Genomic DNA, 17,991 nt, shown 5'->3' on the forward strand with positions numbered 1-17,991 from the left:
CCCGGGAACCCTTCGCATTTTTTCTTCCTTTGCAGGTGTGGGCAAGAGCAGTTTGCTGTTACGATTTGCAGATAACACTTTCTCAGGTGAGCAATGCCAGGGGGCCTGCCAGACTCCTTTCCTCTGAATTTCCTTTTCCTAGAAGCCAAGAACAGTGGCCTCCCAGTCTGCTCTAGATTTTTACCTGAGGAAGAAAGGGGAAAGGGGATGGGGGAAGCTTGTTTTGTAGTGGAGTGTGACCATCCCCAGTGCTGTAAAGGCCTTGTTGGTGGCTTGGTTTGCATCAGTAAAGAGCCTTGCAAAGATGGGTAAGGCCTGAGGGGGGACAGTGGTCCTACTTGTTTTGTGTCATTGCTTCTGGACGTGGGAGAGGTTGTTGACTGCTGTCTTCTCACTCCAGCACGTCCTTGGCTTTGATTGGTTCTCTCATTGGGTGAGCTAGAGCTTGGTGAATTCTGGGAAGGGAGACCCCAGCTCGGTCCGTGAGAGAGCAGCAGCCTCCCTGGGACTCGGGGCCCCCTTCTCAGTTCTTGGAGCCCCCTCACGTGGTCTTTCCGTGCAGGCAGCTACATCACCACAATTGGGGTGGACTTCAAGATCCGGACTGTGGAGATCAATGGGGAAAAGGTTAAGCTCCAGATCTGGGACACGGCTGGGCAAGAACGCTTCCGCACCATCACCTCCACGTAAGTCTGGCAGGCACGGGCCCAGTGCGGCTCTCGGGTCCGGAGGCCTGGGTGGGTAGTAAAGTCTGTCTTGTGGGGAGAAGGTAAACTTGTCTCAAGGCAGAGTTGTTTGGCACTTATCGTCTTGGGGGTTTTCCCCGTTCCTGAAGCCCCTCACCCTGGCCATCCATCAGCAAAGGAGAAGCCGGCTGCTGGGAAAGGACTCCTCTCTGGCCCGTCCCCCACGCAGCACCTCTGGGGACTCCCCAACTTCTCCTTCAGCCTTTAGCATTCTTAGCAGACGTCTCCTCATGAGGACACTGCTCCTTTCCCTTCGGTTCCATGATATTCATTTTCTTTGCTCAGGGCCATTTGTCCAGGGAGCTGTGGCTTCTCCAGGCTTGTCCAGGCCTCGCTCGACTCTCTTCTGGGAGCCACCTCAGACAGGAAGTGGTTTGGGGCAGCAGGGGCGGAGCTGTCACTTAGCTCTCCAGCTGGGCCCGTCAGGAGACTTACTACCACCGAGCTGTCCTCAAATAGCATCTTCCCTGTTCCCAGCTGCAAAGAAGGGGCCAAATACAGCCCGATTCCCACAGAGCAGGATGTCTGGGGGATCTAAGGTTTGTAGGATCCAAGACAGTGACTCCTTTTGCCTCAGAGCTCCTCAGTTGGAAATACAAATGGTCACCTAGCCTTAGGTCCTCTTTCTCGAAATTTTTACTAAGATCATTACACCTCAAGTAACCACTGAGTAACCACCCGGAAACCAGGCTTCCTGCCCTTCCTCTGTGTGCACTCAGAGGCCTGGGGGCAGTGTGGATGGGCAGTAATAAGAAGCTAAGCTCTCATGTTGACTGGGCTGTTGGTATGGGGGGGGGTGTGTGTGTGAGTGTGCCTGTGAGTGTGCCTGTGAGTGCTCACTGCAGCCTGTCTGTGGCTTGGAGTGGAACTTGTTATTAAAGTCGCTGGGGCGCCCATGACCCTGGCATCACAAGCTGCTGTTTGGGCCCAGTGCCCTGACGGAGCCTTCTCTGATTGCACTGGATAGTCAGCTGTGTTTGAGGGTTTTTCTCCTTAAGATGTAACAGCTCTAGGGGAGGCGGTCAGAAGACACGGGGGCACCAAGCTGTACTCGCGGCTGGGGCGAGGCCAGTGTCTTGCCGTTCTGAGGCCGTCCAGTGAAATCCAGGACTCTGGGATCTGCCATCAGAGGAGCCTTGGCTTCCAGCTGGCCGCTCTGCGGTTCTTGTGCCCGGGCCCCTTTGGCAGCAGCCTAGGGATGGGCTCTTGCTCAGAACCAGGTCTTTTGTTTTTGTTTTCAATTCATATTTGAAGGAAATGCTCCATTTTGGTTAGAGGTTAGTGAAAATGAAGCTAGACTTTGTCCCTAATTTCTACTGATGGACCTCGGGGGTCCTTGTGTACCTTCTGGACTCTGGGTTAAGAACTCCTGAACTATGGGGCAGCTGGGTGGCTCAGTGGATAGAGCACCGGCCCTGGAGTCAGGAGTATCTAAGTTCAAATCCGGCCTCAGACACTTAACACTTACTAGCTGTGTGACCCTGGGTCAGTCACTTAACCCCCATTGCCTCACTAAAAAAAAAAAAAAAAGAACTCCTGAGCTAGTTTAGCTTTCTCATTTTACAGATGGTGAGGCTGAGACTCAGAAGCCATGGCAGTCACTGAGGGGTCTATCTGACCCCTTCATGGTTTTTTGTTGTTTTTTTTTGCAGGGCATTGAGGGTTAAGTGACTTTCCCAGGGTTACACAGCTAGTAAGTGTCAAGTGTGTGAGGCTGGATTTGAACTCTAGTCCTCCTGAACCAGGGCCGGTGCTTTATCCACTGAGCCACCTAGCCGTCCCCCTGACCCCTTCATGCTTTTGGTTGAGAATCTCACTGAACTTCCCAATAACCTTGTGAGACAAACACTCACGGTGTTGTTTCCTCCATGTTCCAGTCTGGGAAAGTGAGGATGGTTCTGGAAGTCACACTGCAGAGGGAGATGGGAAAGGCCCTGGAAAGCATAGGAAGGAGCTAGGGAAAATGGGCTGCTATAATGCCTCGTGTGGGGTTGGGACAAACCAGACTAAATTCAGGGAAGCTGGGCCTGTGATTAAAAGGAAGGGTTTGGATAAAGGAGTTGGGGGTGGGGTGGGCGGCTGGGGGACTTCTGTAGCCTCTTGCTAGATGAGATTTAAATCTCAGAAAAATTCCTCAGCAGGAGGTCTCTTCATGAAACCTGTCTCCTTTGGTGGGGCTGGACTGGCCTGGGAGAAGGGTGGCTTCCCACACTCGTCCTCTTCATGATCCTCTCCTTGTTTTACTGAGCTACTGAATGAGGGTTCCTGGAGGGAGTTGAGGGTTGCTGGGAGGAAGGGAAGGCTGAGACCGAAGGGTAACCTAACCACTCACTTTTGGGAAGAGGAGGGCCTTACACAGCCCAACCAGTGGCCACACGAGCACCTTGCCCAGAGTCATCTGTGTCTGCTGAGGCAGCGTCTGAAACTCTGTCTTTGCTTTGGGCCCAGAGAGGTTGGGGACTCTTTGTTCAACTGGCCAGAAGAGATCCCAAGGAATTGAAATATTTCCAGAGTTCAGAGAGAGAGAGAGAGGGAGGAGGAGAGGAGAGAGACAGACACACACAGAGAAAGATTCTGTGTGCATGTGTATGTGTGGGGGAGGTGTTTGGGAGATAAAAGTGGTATTCTAGGCTCTAAGAAAAGAGCCAGTTTCTCTGATTCACAGGAATTAACTAAGAAATGAAATCTTTACTAAGCAAGAGATCAGTGTACCAACTTCTGGTATCTCGCTTTTGGTGATCCTGACTTGCTGCCCCACAAAGTTAAACTCCTCATTCCGAGGCTGACTGAATAGGCCTCCAGCATGGTTACACCAGGAGGTGATAAGAAGCAGGGTTCCGATAGCCTAGCCGTCCTCTTCTCTCGGAATGCCCCATGCCTCCCAGAGGTCAAAGGCCAAGGTCTTTCTTTGCCTTCATCTCAGCCCAGTTACATCCACTGGGATGGAGTGATTGGAAGAGCTGGCTCTTAGGAAGTTGGGCTTCCAGATTGGCAGCCAGCTGAGCATCCTGGGAGTTGGTAGCTTGTGTTCTGCCGCTAGCCCAGTATGGGGCCTTAGGCAGATCAGTTTACCTTCCTGTGCCTCATTTTCCTCTCTAAAATAGGATGGTTTGACTAGCTGATGCCTGAGGCACCTTGCAGTTCCCCTCTTCCATGATTCTCTGAGGATGGAAACACAGGAGAGACACGGAAAGGACATGTCACTGTGGAGAGGGCAGGGCGTGAGGGTGATGCAAGGGGGAAGATTTCCTTTTGGAGGCTAGGGGACCCATCTTGATGAGACTTTCTTGGCATCCTTCAGCTGAGAATTTTAAAACTTCATTTGTCTTTGAACATTTCCTCTCCTGGCATAAGGATGGTTAAATCTGGCTCGTTGGCTGACACTTCCCAGCTCTCTTCCTCTGTTCCCAGCCCCCTGAAAGCACACCTTGCTCTTCTCCAAACTGCGTTTGGGTTTTGCCCCAGAAAGGAAGCTGTGGGCTGGAGGGGGATGGTGGGTTAGGGCAAGGAATGGGCTGTGGGGGCCACGGATGCTCTGGGGGGCCACAGGCGAAGCTAGCTTAGGAGTGAACTGATTTCCACACCAAGCCACTCATTCTTCCGTGGCCCTAAGGGGAAAGCCAGAGTGGATGCCCTTGGAGAGTCCAGAGAAAGGTGATGGGAGCCCAGATGAAGGCTGCTTAGCCTCAGAGGATTGGGGCTGCTGACTTTGTCCTGGTCCCGCCCTTTGCCGAGCTCACACCAGCATCAGGGAGGGCCTTGTGCCACCAGCTGATAAAGCTCGAAATAGCTCATTCACAGAGATGCTCTTTTTAGAGGGCCCAGCACAGGGCCCAGCACATAGGAGGCAATTAAGAAATGTTTCCCAGGGAAAGCAGCTTCTGGGGATCCCTCTCCTTGGTACCCCAGCTCCTTCTCTCCCTCCCCTAGTAACAGGGAGGAAACGTGGCCGATGTGCTGGGGTCCAGTCCGGGGGAGTCGCCCCATGTCAGCAGGAGGGAGGAGAGCGCTGCTGCCTCCCCAGCCTGGCTGGCTGCTGTCCCTGATAAGCCTTGGGTACCGTCTGCTGCGGGGGAGGATTTGGGGGGGGGCGCTGTTCTCACTGCAGCCCCAGGGCCTGCCAGCCGTTCTCCTCTAGTTGCCTCTTCGATAAGCCTTGGCACCAGGGAGATTGCCAGTGTGGGTGAGTGAAAACCTAACCGTGGGCAGCAAAGCAGACCCTCTGGAGGCTGCTTAGGCCTTATTCCCTTTTGTCTTTTTCATTTTTTTCCCTTTCATTATTTTCTGTGTCATTTTTTTTTTAAGTGAGGCAATTGGGGTTAAGTGACTTGCCCAGGGTCACACAGCTAGTAAGTGTCAAGTGTCTGAGGCCGGATCCGAACTCAGGTACTCCTGAATCCAGGGCTGGTGCTTTATCCACTGCACCAACCTAGCTGCCCCATCATTTTTTTTTTTTTTTTTAGTGAGGCAATTGGGGTTAAGTGACTTGCCCAGGGTCACACAGCTAGTAAGTGTTAAGTGTCTGAGGCCGGATTTGAACTCAGGTACTCCTGACTCCAGGGCCGGTGTTCTATCCACTGTGCCATCTAGCTGCCCCCATTTTTTTTTTTAATTAAAAAAAAATCTTATTTTCTCTTTCCTACTTGGAAGGGGGAAAAACTGTGTGAAATATAATATTCACGGTCAAGCAGAACAAATTGCTGCATTTGCCATGTCTAGAACACCTCTATCTTACCCTGCATCTCATTTTTTCCCCTCCCCCTCCGGAGGCCCAGCTGTAAATTGTGCACAGTTCTTAAGTCTTTTCAAAGTTGTTTAATTTTACATTGTTGTTGTTATGTATCTTTTTTGTTTGTTTTTTTGTGAGGCAATTGGGGTTAAGTGACTTGCCTAGGGTCACACAGCTTGTTAAGTGTTAAGTGTCTGAGGTCGGATTTGAACTTAGGTCCTCCTGATTCCAGGGCTGGTGCTCTATCCACTGCGCCACCTAGCTGCCCTCCCCCCCTTTTTTTTTAAACCCTGGTTCTTCTTATTTTAGTCTGTATCAGTCCATACAAGTCTTTCCAGGTTTCTTGGAAACTGTCCCTTTTGTCATTTCTTACAGCACAGGAATATTCCATGACATTCATATCCCCTCATTTACTCAGCCATTCCACAAATGACTCTGTGCCTTTTCTTAGAGCCTTGTTGAGGGCTTGGGATGGGCCTGTGGGATTATTAAGGAGGAGGAGCAAGTGCCTGGATTTCTCTGGTAGGCAGGAAGCCTTCTGGGTATGTGGGGGTGATTGCGGTGTCTCCTCAGGAAGGATCCATTCCAACTGAACCCTGAGAGGTGTAGCCACCTCTGGGCTGTATGAAACCTGCTACCCAGGGACTAGATAGCTGGTATGTTTGGTATGTTTGGCTTTCTTCTTCCATTCCATCCCTGGTCACCCAGGGATGCTCGGTAAGTCCATACCAGGGCACAAGAGAAAAGGGAAGCTCCAGTTTGCTTTTGAAGAGGGATGTAGGCGGTGCCAGGCTTTATACTAGACCAGGGGCCTGGCCCGGGCCGACTTCTGGAACATCCCTGTCATCGCAGTCTGACCTAATGGAAGATTGTCGTGGAAGGAGCAGGCGGCTCATCAAGCCTGTCGGGCTTTGCAGCAGCTGTGTTTGATGGCCGTCGGTGGGCTCAGCGCCCACTCTTCTTCCTCAGGCCTTGCTTTGAGAATGTTTGGCTGCTGTCCTTGTCCTGCTGTTCCTTTTTCTGTGGGTGAGGAGTTTGCTTCTAGATGTGCTCGAGCAAGCGCTGATGCAGCCTCTCCTGCCTTCCAGGTATTACCGAGGGACCCACGGGGTCATTGTGGTGTATGATGTCACCAGTGCAGAATCCTTCGTCAATGTCAAGCGGTGGCTCCACGAAATCAACCAGAACTGTGACGACGTGTGCCGGATACTAGGTGAGGCTGAGCTGGGCGGTGGTGGGAGGGCTGGCTTCCCTGTCAGGGGACTCTTCTCACCCCAATTCGCCCTACAGTGGGAAACAAGAATGATGACCCAGAACGGAAGGTGGTGGAGACGGAAGATGCCTACAAGTTTGCTGGGCAGATGGGGATCCAGCTGTTTGAGACTAGCGCCAAAGAGAACGTGAATGTGGAAGAGGTAAAGTCCTGGCCTCCTCCCGAGGGAGAAGTCTGGGAGAGCAGTCAGCCTTTGGGCTGGGAGGGGCCTCAAAGGGGCACCTTGCCTCTAGCTTAGCACTGCGGTGCTCCCTGGTTCTTGGGGGTGCCATGGTGTGGTGGCAGCTTAGGAGTCTGGCTCTTTGATGAGTTCATCTCCCTACTCAGTTCCCAGCTCTGTTGTACCCTGAGCTTGGCTATCATTGGGCTGATGTGACAAGACTGCCCAAGTCATTAAGAGTAAACCTTGGGGGCAGCTAAGTGGTGCAGTGGATAGAGCACCGGTCCTGGAGTCAGGAGGACCTGAGTTCAAATCCGGCCTCAGACACTTAACGCTTACTGGCTGTGTGACCCTGGGCAAGTCACTTAACTCCAATGGCCTCACCAATCAATCAATTAATTAATTAAAGAGTAAACCTTGGGGAGAAGGAGAGGGGAGGCTGGTGGCTTCTTCACTGTTCCCAGGGCCTCCCACGTACCATTGCAGAGTCCCTCCCTTCCTGTGGGAGGGTAGATAGCTGGGCCTTTTGCTTGGGTGCAGGGTTTGGGGAATTTGTCATGGGAGGTATTGGGTGTCATTGGTTTTTTTGTTGTTGTTGTTGTTTTTTTGCAAGGCAATGGGGGTTAAGTGACTTGCCCAGGGTCACACAGCTAGTAAGTGTCAAGTGTCTGAGGCCAGACTTGAACTCAGGTCCTCCTGACTCCAGGGCCGGTGCTTTATCCACTGCGCCACCTAGCTGCCCCCTGGGTATCATTGTTAACCAGAAGTGGTTACTCTGGACAGCGAGCCCCTCGTGGGCCTAAGCCTCTTGCAGAAGTTGTTTTAAGTCCTTTCCCCTGATGTCTAGATGGGCTCCTGGTGTGCTTTGGGGAGAATCTGGAGAGCCAGGATTGTTCATCCTGTGCTCTCTCCTGGCCTCTTTTCCCCCAAATAACAAGAAACCTAGGAGTCCACATGTCCCCTGCTGGCCCTGGGGCATTGCTCCTCCCTGTTGGTCAGGCGTCCCTTTCTGAAGGGAGAAGCAGGGAGTGGGACCTTGTGCGTAGATGCTGGGATGCTAGTGAATGGGGCGGCCGAGGAGAGGGGCCTGTGGACTCCCACCTGCTGCGCTCTGTGCAGGTTGGAGCTCTTGGGCTCTCACACAATCTGGATCTGCCTTCACTTGGCAGAGGAGGCCGCTTTCAGCTCACAGACGGGAGCTGTTGGCTGATGTTGTCTTCACCCCGTTGTCCCTTCAAACAGTATTCCTTAGGGTTCTCTCTGTTGCAGATGTTCAACTGCATCACAGAGCTGGTTCTGCGAGCAAAGAAAGAAAACTTAGCAAAGCAGCAGCAGCAGCAACAGAACGATGTGGTCAAGCTCACGAAGAACAGTAAACGGAAGAAGAGGTGCTGCTGATGTCCTGCCCACGCTGCTGCAGAGACTGCGCTGTGGCCCCTCTGCCTGCCCGCCCGCCTGCCGCCCACCACGGGCCTGGGGGGAACATTCTCAGTTTCGTGCCGTTATTTAAAGATGTTTTTCTCCACGTTTTCTATTGGGAGGTGCCATGGGCACTCTTTCCTCCCCTTCGAGTGCCAAGAAGGTGTTGGATGAACCTACCCTCTCCTCCGTGCTCCCCCTCTCTCCCAGGGCCAAGGCGCCCGCAGCACGGGCACGGACGCTGCCAGCCGAGCGGACTGATTAACCCAGAGTTTGTACATAATGTATATTGCTTTAACCAGTTGCGCCATCTTCGTTTCGCTCTGGCTTTTGTCTCCTTAATGCCAACCCACCAGGACTCTCTCCTTTGTCCCTCCTCTCTCTCCTCCTTCCCGGACACAAGCCGCTCCCCAGATGTCAGGATCAGGCCCTAGGCTTCTCTCCAGCTCCCTTGGACTGGCCAGACCGGCGTAGGGACTCCTTGCTCCCTTGTTGAGGCTACCATGTCCTGCCCCCTTGTGGCTTTTTGGGTTCTGTCCCTATTGTCCATGCTGTGAGCTGGGCATGGGTCTGGGATGAGCCTTTGCCTTGCCAGACCCAGGCTTGCTCCTTATCTCCTCCTCCTCTCCCCACCTTCTGCCCCTTCTTGGTGGCTGGGGAGCCTCTTGGTTCTTCCCCAGTTGGGCCCTCTCTCCACCCCCTCCTCTTGGTTCTCTCTGTGAACCTGAGTCCTGTCCTTTGGCCAATGGATATTCCTTTTTGCCTCCTGGCCTCCTCCTTGGTTCTTTGGACTGCAGGCACAGGACAGTGTAGGCTCTTCAGTTTGTACCAAAATGTTTAAATTGCAGCAGAAAGCCAGGGGTGAGTGAGTGAGTGAGTGTGCGTGTGTGTGTGTGTGTGTGTGTGTGTGTGTGTGTGTGTGTGTGTGTGTGTGTTGGAGTTAGGGGGGTGGGGGGACAGGAGGCAAGGGTTACAGGTTTTTTATAAAGTAAATGAAGCCAAATCAAATCATTTGAAAAAATCCTTTGGCCCTGTCCCTTGGAGCCTCAGAGGGCAGCAGTGGCAGTGCCCCACCCTTCTGGTGGCCCTAGGGTTGGAAGGACTGACATAAGTTAGAAATGCTGAGGCCTGGGTTCCTCAAGCTCCAGAACAACCTTTGGGACTGTCTGTGGACAGGGCAGGGAAGGAGCGGGTTCTAGATCCTGTCCCTCGGTTTCCTCAGTGGTCTGTGGCTGCAGCTCTTGGGTAGCTTGAGGAGGGCGTGTGGAGCTGCTGGCTCTGGGGAAAGGACCCTCTTGGGTTGGCTGACTGGTTCGGAGGAGGTCACTGACAGCCCAGTTCCTTGGTCCAAAGGAGGGTGGGGCCGGGCAGCAGTGGTCTCTTCTTGGGGGCGGGAGGAAGGGGAACAGGGGCAGAGATGGGGGCTAGAAGCAGCCTCATGACTGCTGAGCAGAACGAGCACAGCCCTGGGGGCTCCTTGGGACCCTGGCCAAGGTCCTCTGCACTTGAATTCCATACCTCCTTAACACCCCCTAACAAGGATCACGTAACACGGGAGTAATTTATGTTCTCTCTCGCCGCAACTTACTTTGATTTTTTTTTTCCTAAATGATTTCCAGGCAAAGTTTTGATTGGACAATCACATCACGGATCAGTTACTGCAGATTTTCCATGTAAACACTGTTGGGCGGGTTTTTAATCAATAAAAAGTGGGGAATGTCATCTGCCCGTCTCCTCGTCCCAGAAGCTCGTGCTTCTCTCTGGGCTTTTGCTTCCGGGAGGTGGAGGGGGGAGGAAGGGGATGGGGTTGGGGGGGGTGGGAAGTAGGCTGATTAGGGAAAGTGCTCTGGAAATGAGAAGGCTTGAACTGTGGAATTAGAGGGTGCGGGTACCCGGCCCCCCCAGGCAGCCATCTCGCCTCCCTGCTCATCCCCCCAGGGGTGGGGCTTGGGCAGGAGCAAGTTTACTGCTGCTTAGGGCTGTGCTGGAGATGGGGCGTAGGTGCCCCAAGGGATACCCAGGAGTTACTGAGAATCCTGCACAGCCCGGGTGCCACTACTGGATTCTGGTTTTTGCTCTTGATGTGAAAGTGAAATCAGTGTCAGTGCTTAGAAACCGAGCGAGATGAGGAGGGGAGGGAGCATTGCTGAGGGAGGAGGGACCCTTCTCCATCCGGCTGTGGGACTTCTCAACCCTCGCTGGTGGGGTGTGTTTTGGTGGAGGGGTCAGCTCAGGTTGGGGCAGGTAGGCCACATGGAGAGGGAGGGACAGGGAGGGGGGGCTGGATGGGGAGGGGAGGGGGAACTTGGGGAGGGGCCGCAGCCCTAGGAGATGCAATGTGAAATTTCCTGTCAAACAATGGACGTTTCAGTGGTCTGCTAGGATTATTTCTGTATTGAAAGTTTCTAATTATGCTTTTTAAAAAAATACTAAAAATAAAGGTTTATAAGCTGCCAAATCCTTCCAGGGTCTGTTTCCTCCACTCCAGCTGTTCTCTGGGCCAAACCTGGCTCCTTCCCATCCCATTGTATCCATATCCAGCCCTTGTTCCCTGCAGGGGGAATGAATGGGTTTGGAGGGTTGGCTGGTGCAGGTGCAGACACCTCCCACCCTGGGAACTGCCTGCTGGAAGTCAGCTCTCAGCGGCGGGGGGCTGGTGCTGGTCATCACTTCCTCTCCACTCAGAGGGATTGGCTGGGAGCTCAGCGGGGAGAGGCCGGGGGGCATTGGATGCAATAGATTGGCCAGAGGGACCGGGCTTCGGGGCTGTGGGCGTCCCCTCCTGCTTATTAAGGGATGCTTTAGCTGGGGAAGAGCATTTTCACATTGGCTATGATACAGCCCTGACTCTCTCCCTCCATTGCCCCCAAAAAGCAGCAGGCACCAACGGCAGGAGAGCCTGGGAGAGGGCCAGGGGAGCTGTCCCCTTCTTAAAGTCTTCATGCTGGTGTAATCTGTCAGGAGGGGGTCTCCCCCACCCATCCATTATGCTCAAGTCTTTCACTATTTTTATTCCTGATTTATAGTAAAAAGAACACAGGTTTGGGAGCTGGATGACCTGGGCTGAAATATGTGACTGTGGGTAAATCCTGAGCCTCAGTTTCCTCCTCTGTAAAATGGGGGAGTTGGATTAGCTGGCTTCCACAGTCTCTCCTAGCTCTGGATCTGGGATCCTTTGACTTGGCCGAGTACAGCAGACACCCCGTGTATGGCGTTTCACAGGCCTGGTGTGCGCTGATCTCTTCAGGCAGCAAGAGGGGAATTCGATTGCTTGCTGTCGGGTCCCCAGCTTATCTTCCACCCTCGCTCCTCCATCTTCAGGCAGGCCTGTGACTTGGTGGGTGTGAGATGGAGTGTCTGTCTCCTGAGTTCAGTGATTCTGAAGCCCAAAGTCCAGAATAACCAAGGTCAATGCCAGCTCTGTAGAAATTCATTTTATTCTGGTTCGGACTATTTACAAAAGCTGTGGATCATTTTTTTTTCTAAAAATATGCCTTTATAGATTTTTATATATAATATGTATATTATAAAATCCATACATGTATTTACATGATTGCTACATACAAAAATTCCAGCCCTGTGGTATGTACATATCTATAGATACGTTCTTTCCACTAGTCCCGGCTATGCTTCCCCACCGCATAGAAGCTCTAGGGAGACCTAACCCTATAGCTGCTTGCAGACCCTTGGCCCTATGAAACCTCTCTCTGAAGGCAGGGTTGAGTCTTCGCAGCAGAGAGGGCACAGCTGCTGCTGAAGAGGGAGCAGAAGCAGCCGGTCAGATGGGGTGGAGGATGAAGGGAGGGTTGCTAAGAAGCATCCCCCTTTACCCTCAAACTCCCTTGGGGTCTTGGGGTGGAGGCCCTAGGATGGAGTGGCCAGTGGCCACCTCCCCCTCCACCCCAGCAGCCTGCTGGGCACAGTGGGTGGTATCTAGCTGAAGGCCTCACGCTGGAGTGTTCCTGCCCAGGGAATTTTGCTTGGTGGCTGGGGAAGGAATAAGAGCTGGCCCTGGCCCTGGGGCCTAGCTTGTGTGGAGGAAAGGGCTAGATGCACCCACGGCCATGGGAGGCCCAGCGGCCCCCAGGAAATAGGAACAAGAAAGTTGCTTTCTGGCCCTAAACCAGATCCTTCTCTCCTTGGGGGCTAGTGTTCTTCCACTGCTGAGGTTATCAGGAGAGGGATGGAGCGGCTGATAAGAGGGAGGAACGGTGTGGTCCCCCAGGGCCTGGAGCCACAAGCACAGTGAGCCTGAGCTGAGTCCTAGGTCGGGCTTTGAAACAATGAGTGCATGTGTGCAGGTGTGTGCATGGACTGAGGAGGAAAACTGCCCCCTCTGTCCCCCCTGCCCCAGGATGGCAGAATAGAGAGCTCTGATCTGAAGCCTGCCTGCCTTTCTCTTGGAGACCTAGGGGTTTAAGCTGCATCCCAGTCCTGGGCTGCTGAGATGCAGGATGAGCTGGTTCTAGCCAGAGAGAGATGCTCAGTGTATCTCAATCTCTGTCCCTTGGGCCCAGCTGATACACACTCAACAGCAGTGGGCCGGCAGGGGTCTTCTTCTTACTACAACCGTGGAGGTTCTGACATTGGGACTAATCCCCTGTGGAGGCAGTTTAGGGGGTCAGGCCTCAGGCTCTGGTCCTGGATGAGATGGAAAGCCAGGTCGGGGCTTCTGACTGTGGTCCTGAGGCATGCAGAGAAGGTCCCTACCCTCCCCTTCCCAGGTTCCCAAAGTGAGGTGTGGGTGTGTGTGTAGGAGGGGAGCTGCAGGCAGGTAGGGGATGGCAGCTCTGAGATCTGTCTGACTCTGCTCTGTGCAGCAGGAACCCAGCCATAGGCAACAGATGGGTAACTGGGGGAGCAGCCCAAGCCACAGATGACACCTCACTCCCTGCCTGAGGATCACAGAGGCCCCCTCCCCTTCTGAGATAGCCACCCCAGGCTTAGGGACTCCTGTGGGCCAAGGTGGAGGCAAGAAGGCTTCCTGAACTGGGGGTAAGCTGAGGCGTGAGGAAGACTCAGGCTCTGCCTACCACTTGGACCTCGCTCTTTCAGAAGGGCCTTCAGAGGGCTATTGCTTTCTCCTCTCTCTCCTTAGGGAGATGGGGCTCTTACCCTCCCTGGGGTTCAGCAGCACTAGTGTGTGTATATGGGGGGCTTGGCACAGAGCATGCCTGGCTCAGCGGGCTGCTGACTTCCCCACAGAGGGGAAAACAAGTCTGGCTCTCCATGGGATGGGCAAGTTAGTAGACAGTGGGACCCCTGCCACCTAGTGCTGGCCAAGCCTGGTTTCTGGGCTGAGTAATGTTGTGTGGCCATGCCCAGCTGCTCGCCCCCTCCCTCAGGTTCTTCTTGTCTCCCCATGCTTTCTTCCAATTTAAATTTTCCTGAAGAATGAGAAGAGCCCTTTGCCTTCAGCCCCGCTGGGCTCATCCCCCCGCCCTGTTCTGTGGCCACTGGAGAAGGAAGAAGCAGGCCGGCTCTTTTCCTTCTGGTGTTTATCCATCAGCTGCTGATCGATGACCCTGTGCATGTCATCCTGTAGAAGAAGGCAGAGAGGTTGGTTATGAGCTGGAGACCTGGCCCTGAGGAGGGGGGCTGAAGAGGCTATGGTTAGGAGGATGAGGACAAAAGATGAGATGACCTCTCCACTCCAAGTTCAGAGTAGAGAGCGCTAGACTTGAAATCCTGCCTTTCTGGCCCTTATCTGTAAAAGGTGCTTTGTAAACATGTAGAACTGCTGACTGCTATTATGGTTATTACTCTCAGAGTTGCTGGCTACTGTTATTATGGCTATTACTCCTTCAGACCCAGGTCCTAGCCATTGCTTTCCACAGGCCTCGGGCCCACATACCCAGCCAGCAGTCCCCTCCATCTGCAGCTTCCTTGGCCCCTACCAGATCTTGTTGGGACCCTCATCTCTGCCTATCCTCTCCAGACCTCACTCACCCTGCTCTTTGCTGGATGGGTCTGTTTTCTTCTTCCTCTGGATGCCACAATGTTCTTCTCTCTCTTCTCCCTCAAGCTTGAGATTCCCCAAAGCACTTTGCCCTTAGCTGAAGAAACGACAAATAGCCCAACTCCTGGGGTTCACTCCCTTCTGCTCCTCCAAGTGACTAAATCAATGGTGCCTTGATCCTTGCTGAGTCTCTCCTTCCCCAGCATTCTTCTAATTCGGGCCATTCACACCTGGTTTCTGGAGCCTAAACTAAGGGAAGACAGGGCTTGGCACCTGTTTCCCCAGACTTGGCCTGCTACCTGTGGCTCTCCCTCTTGCCAAGGCTCTCTCCACTAACCCTAAACTTATACTGGGTAGGCTGGTTCTCCAGCCTCATGGTAGCCAAGGGGAGCAAAAGATGAATGTGCTTCAGCATGCTGGCTTTTTCTGTCTCTTTCCTTCTTTCCGCTGTGCCCCAAGCCTGTGCCAATGCTGCTGCTGCCAACCCCCACACGGTTATGAAACACAACGTTCCTGGGCACACGATTGCTTGGGGCTTGGGCGGGTCTGGTACAGATGGAGTTTGTTTGCCAGGAGGGCGGGGAGATGCTACCTTGACCTCCATCCTCCTAGCAGTGGAGGACCCCCTAACCTCACCCTTCAAAGCAGATGACCTATGGATGGCAGGCTTAGCTCTAGAGATTAGGAATAGAGATCTGTGAGGTCATGCCTCTGGCGTAGCTTCATCTAATGCAGGCTAAGTCAATTCTTAACCTGGGGTCCGAGAGGTCCTTAAATAGATTTCTGAGGGTCTGTGAACTAAGATGGGGGAAAATCACATCTTTATTTCAATGTAATTCATTTCATTTGTAATCATCTATAATTTATATATAATGCAAATAATAGTTTATATATGCTAATTGTGTGTGTGTGTATGTGTGATTTAGGTAGGTGGCACAGTGGATAAAGTGCTAGACCTGGGGTCAGGAAGAGCTCAGTTCAAATCCAGCCTCAGATACTTACTAGCTATGTGTCTCGGGGCAAGCCACTCAACCCTGTTTGCCTCAGTTTCCTCATCTGGAAAATGAGCTAGAGAAGGAAATGGCAAACCACTCTAGTACCTTTGCCAAAAAACATACAAACAAACAAACAAAACCCAGAAATAGGGGCATGACTGAAAAGCAACTAAATACTAAAAAATAATGATATGCCTTTAAAAACATTCTGAGAAGGGATTCCTAGACTTCACCAACTTGCCAAAGGAGTCCATGACAAACAACAGTAAGAACAACCCTAGACTAGAAAATAGAAACAAAGGACTTCTTGGAGGACATGCCTTTATCTCTGGAGAAGCCTCATCCATCTCTATCAAGTTGGCTGACTGCCCTTAGAGGTCTCCAGGGAAGGAGAGCCAGTAAGGTCCTCTGCAAACCTGAAAGCTCTATAGAAATGTCATCTTATGATTCTTCTAACACCCCCAATCTTGGTCATGTGCTGAATTCCCATGTTCTCCAACTTCTTCTGAGCCGCCCTCACTTCCTCTTGCTTTAACTGAGGTTCCTCTCCTTTGCTTTTGTCTACACCAAGGTGAACACGGCTTTGCACCAGGGCATTGACATTTAGCAACCTCTGCAAGCACCTGCCGGTCCTCCAAGCATCTTAAAAATAACTGAAACTGGCACCTTGCTGGCAGAATAATTAGTTAAAATAGGAAACTTTCACGTGCTGAGTGCTACTCGTTCCAGGTGGGTGCTTCCCCATTGGGTCCCAGCAGACTGTTTATTTCCTTTCCTGCTAAACAGAATTTGTCTTTATCTGTTGATAGAGGGCATACTTGGGTTCTGAAGTGGCTGGTTATAGCTTGGGTCATGTCAGCTATACACCTCTCTTTAAATATGAGAAAAAATACTAAAGGACAGAGGAGAAAATTTGGTATGCCACATACAGCCAGAGGGCAAGGTAATGGGTTCTCTTCCTTACATCTCACAGATTTCCAGAGTTGGAAGAGACCTCAGAACCATTTAGGCAAGCCCATACCTGAACAAGAATCTCCTTTGACAAAGTACCCAACAAGTGATCTCTTAAAGTGTGCATCTAAAAAATTAAATTAATTAATTAAATAGGGGGCAGCTAGGTGGCACAGTGGATAAAGCACCAGCCCTGGAATCAGGAGGACCTGAGTTCAAATCCAGTCTCAGACACTTGACACTTAATAGCTGTGTGACCCTGGGCAAGTCACTTAACCCTCATTGTCCTGCCAAAAAAAAAAAAAAAAGAAAGAAAAAGAAAAGAAAAAAAAGTGTGTATCTAAATATAGCTCCTGAATTCTTGTCTCAAATCACCAGATGCCTATTGGATGTCTCATAGGCATATCCTCAATGGGTCCAAAACAGAACTTATCATCTTTCTCTCCAAACCCACTCCACTTCCCAACTCCCCTATTATTGGCAAGGACAACACCATACTCCCACTTGCCAGGCTCATAAATCTAAGTATCATTCTCAATTCAATCCCTATATTATTCATTCATTGATTCATTCAACAAACATTTATTAAGTGCCAGGCACCATGCTAAACTCTGGACATGCAAAAAGAGGCGAAAGTTCCTGCCCTCAAGGAGCTTACAATCTAATGGGGGAGACAACAGGCAAACAAATATATACAAGGGAAGCTGTGTACGGGAAAAATAGGAAATAATTAAAGGAGGCAAGACATGAAATGAAGAGGGATTAGGGAAGGGTTCTTGTACAAGGTGGAATTTTACTTGGGATTTAAAGGAAGCCAGAGAAGCCAAGAGGCACAGATGAGGAGAGAGAGCATTCCAGGCATGGGGGATAGCCAGAGAGAAAGCCTGGAGCCATGAGATGGCTCTTGCCAAGTTCTGTCATTTCTATTTTTGGAACATCTTTCAGCTACGCCCCCTTATCTCCTCTGACACTGCCATCACCTCACACTCATTGCCAGAGCTTGCTGCTAGGGCTCCCTGCTTCAAAATCTCTCCATTCCAATCTGTCTTCCACTTGGTTACCAAAGTTCTCTTCCTAAATTGCAGGTCTGATCATGTCTTCTCCTCCCCCCTCAAGAAATTCCAGTGACCCTTTATTGCCTTCAGGATCAAAAATAAGATCCCGTCTGGCTTTTTTTTTTTCCTTTTTTTCTTTTTAGGGCAATGAGGGTTAAGTGACTTGCCCAGGGTCACACAGCTAGTGTCAACTGTCTGAGGCCAGATTTGAACTCAGGTCCTCCTGAATCCAGGGTCGGTGCTTTATCCACTATGCCACTTAGCTGCCCCCACTCCTTTACACTCTTTTTTTGGGGGGGGCAATGGGGGTTAAATGACTTGCCCAGGGTCACACAGCTAGTAAGTGTCAAGTGTCTGAGGCCGGATTTGAACTCAAGTATTCCTGAATCCAGGGCTGGTGCTTTATCCACTGCGTTGCCTGACTGCCCCCTCCTTTATACTCTTTTTTTTTTTGGCTGGGCAATGGGGGTTAAGTGACTTGTCCAGGGTCACACAGCTAGTAAGTGTCAAGTGTCTGAGGCTGGATTTGAACTCAGGTCCTCCTGAATCCAGGGCTGGTGTTTTATCCACTGCGCCATCTAGCTGCCCCACTTTACATTCTTAAAAATAATTGAAGACCCTCACCCCAAGACCTTTTGTCTCTCTGTGTTATATCTATTGATATTTACCATATTTGAAATTAAAATGTCTTAATATTATGATGA

General features: G+C 51.6%; 2 protein-coding genes across 6 annotated transcripts in view; one reads left to right on the plus strand and one right to left on the minus strand.

Annotated features, from left to right (window-relative positions):
• The window catches only part of RAB35 (RAB35, member RAS oncogene family), a 17,749-nt gene extending 7,700 nt beyond the window's left edge, over nt 1–10,049 (plus strand). Inside the window, exons 2-6 of one of the 2 annotated variants that reach the window (XM_043976267.1) lie at nt 36–86; nt 563–686; nt 6,564–6,688; nt 6,766–6,890; nt 8,178–10,049. In XM_043976267.1, coding sequence (XP_043832202.1) covers nt 36–86; nt 563–686; nt 6,564–6,688; nt 6,766–6,890; nt 8,178–8,306 — 554 coding nt within the window. In that variant the 3' untranslated portion in view covers nt 8,307–10,049. The remainder of the gene's footprint in view (nt 1–35; nt 87–562; nt 687–6,563; nt 6,689–6,765; nt 6,891–8,177) is intronic. The other variant, XM_043976268.1, reaches the window with a different exon arrangement.
• A 1,727-nt stretch (nt 10,050–11,776) lies between these two features.
• BICDL1 (BICD family like cargo adaptor 1) overlaps nt 11,777–17,991 on the minus strand; it is a 142,069-nt gene continuing 135,854 nt past the window's right edge. For 3 of the 4 annotated variants that reach the window (XM_043978320.1, XM_043978321.1, XM_043978318.1), the window contains one exon: nt 11,777–13,866. In XM_043978320.1, the coding sequence (XP_043834255.1) occupies nt 13,705–13,866 (162 nt within the window). In that variant the 3' untranslated portion in view covers nt 11,777–13,704. The remainder of the gene's footprint in view (nt 13,867–17,991) is intronic. The other variant, XR_006354175.1, reaches the window with a different exon arrangement.

This window comes from Dromiciops gliroides, chromosome 1 (assembly GCF_019393635.1).
Source record: "Dromiciops gliroides isolate mDroGli1 chromosome 1, mDroGli1.pri, whole genome shotgun sequence".
Lineage (NCBI taxonomy): Eukaryota > Metazoa > Chordata > Mammalia > Microbiotheria > Microbiotheriidae > Dromiciops > Dromiciops gliroides.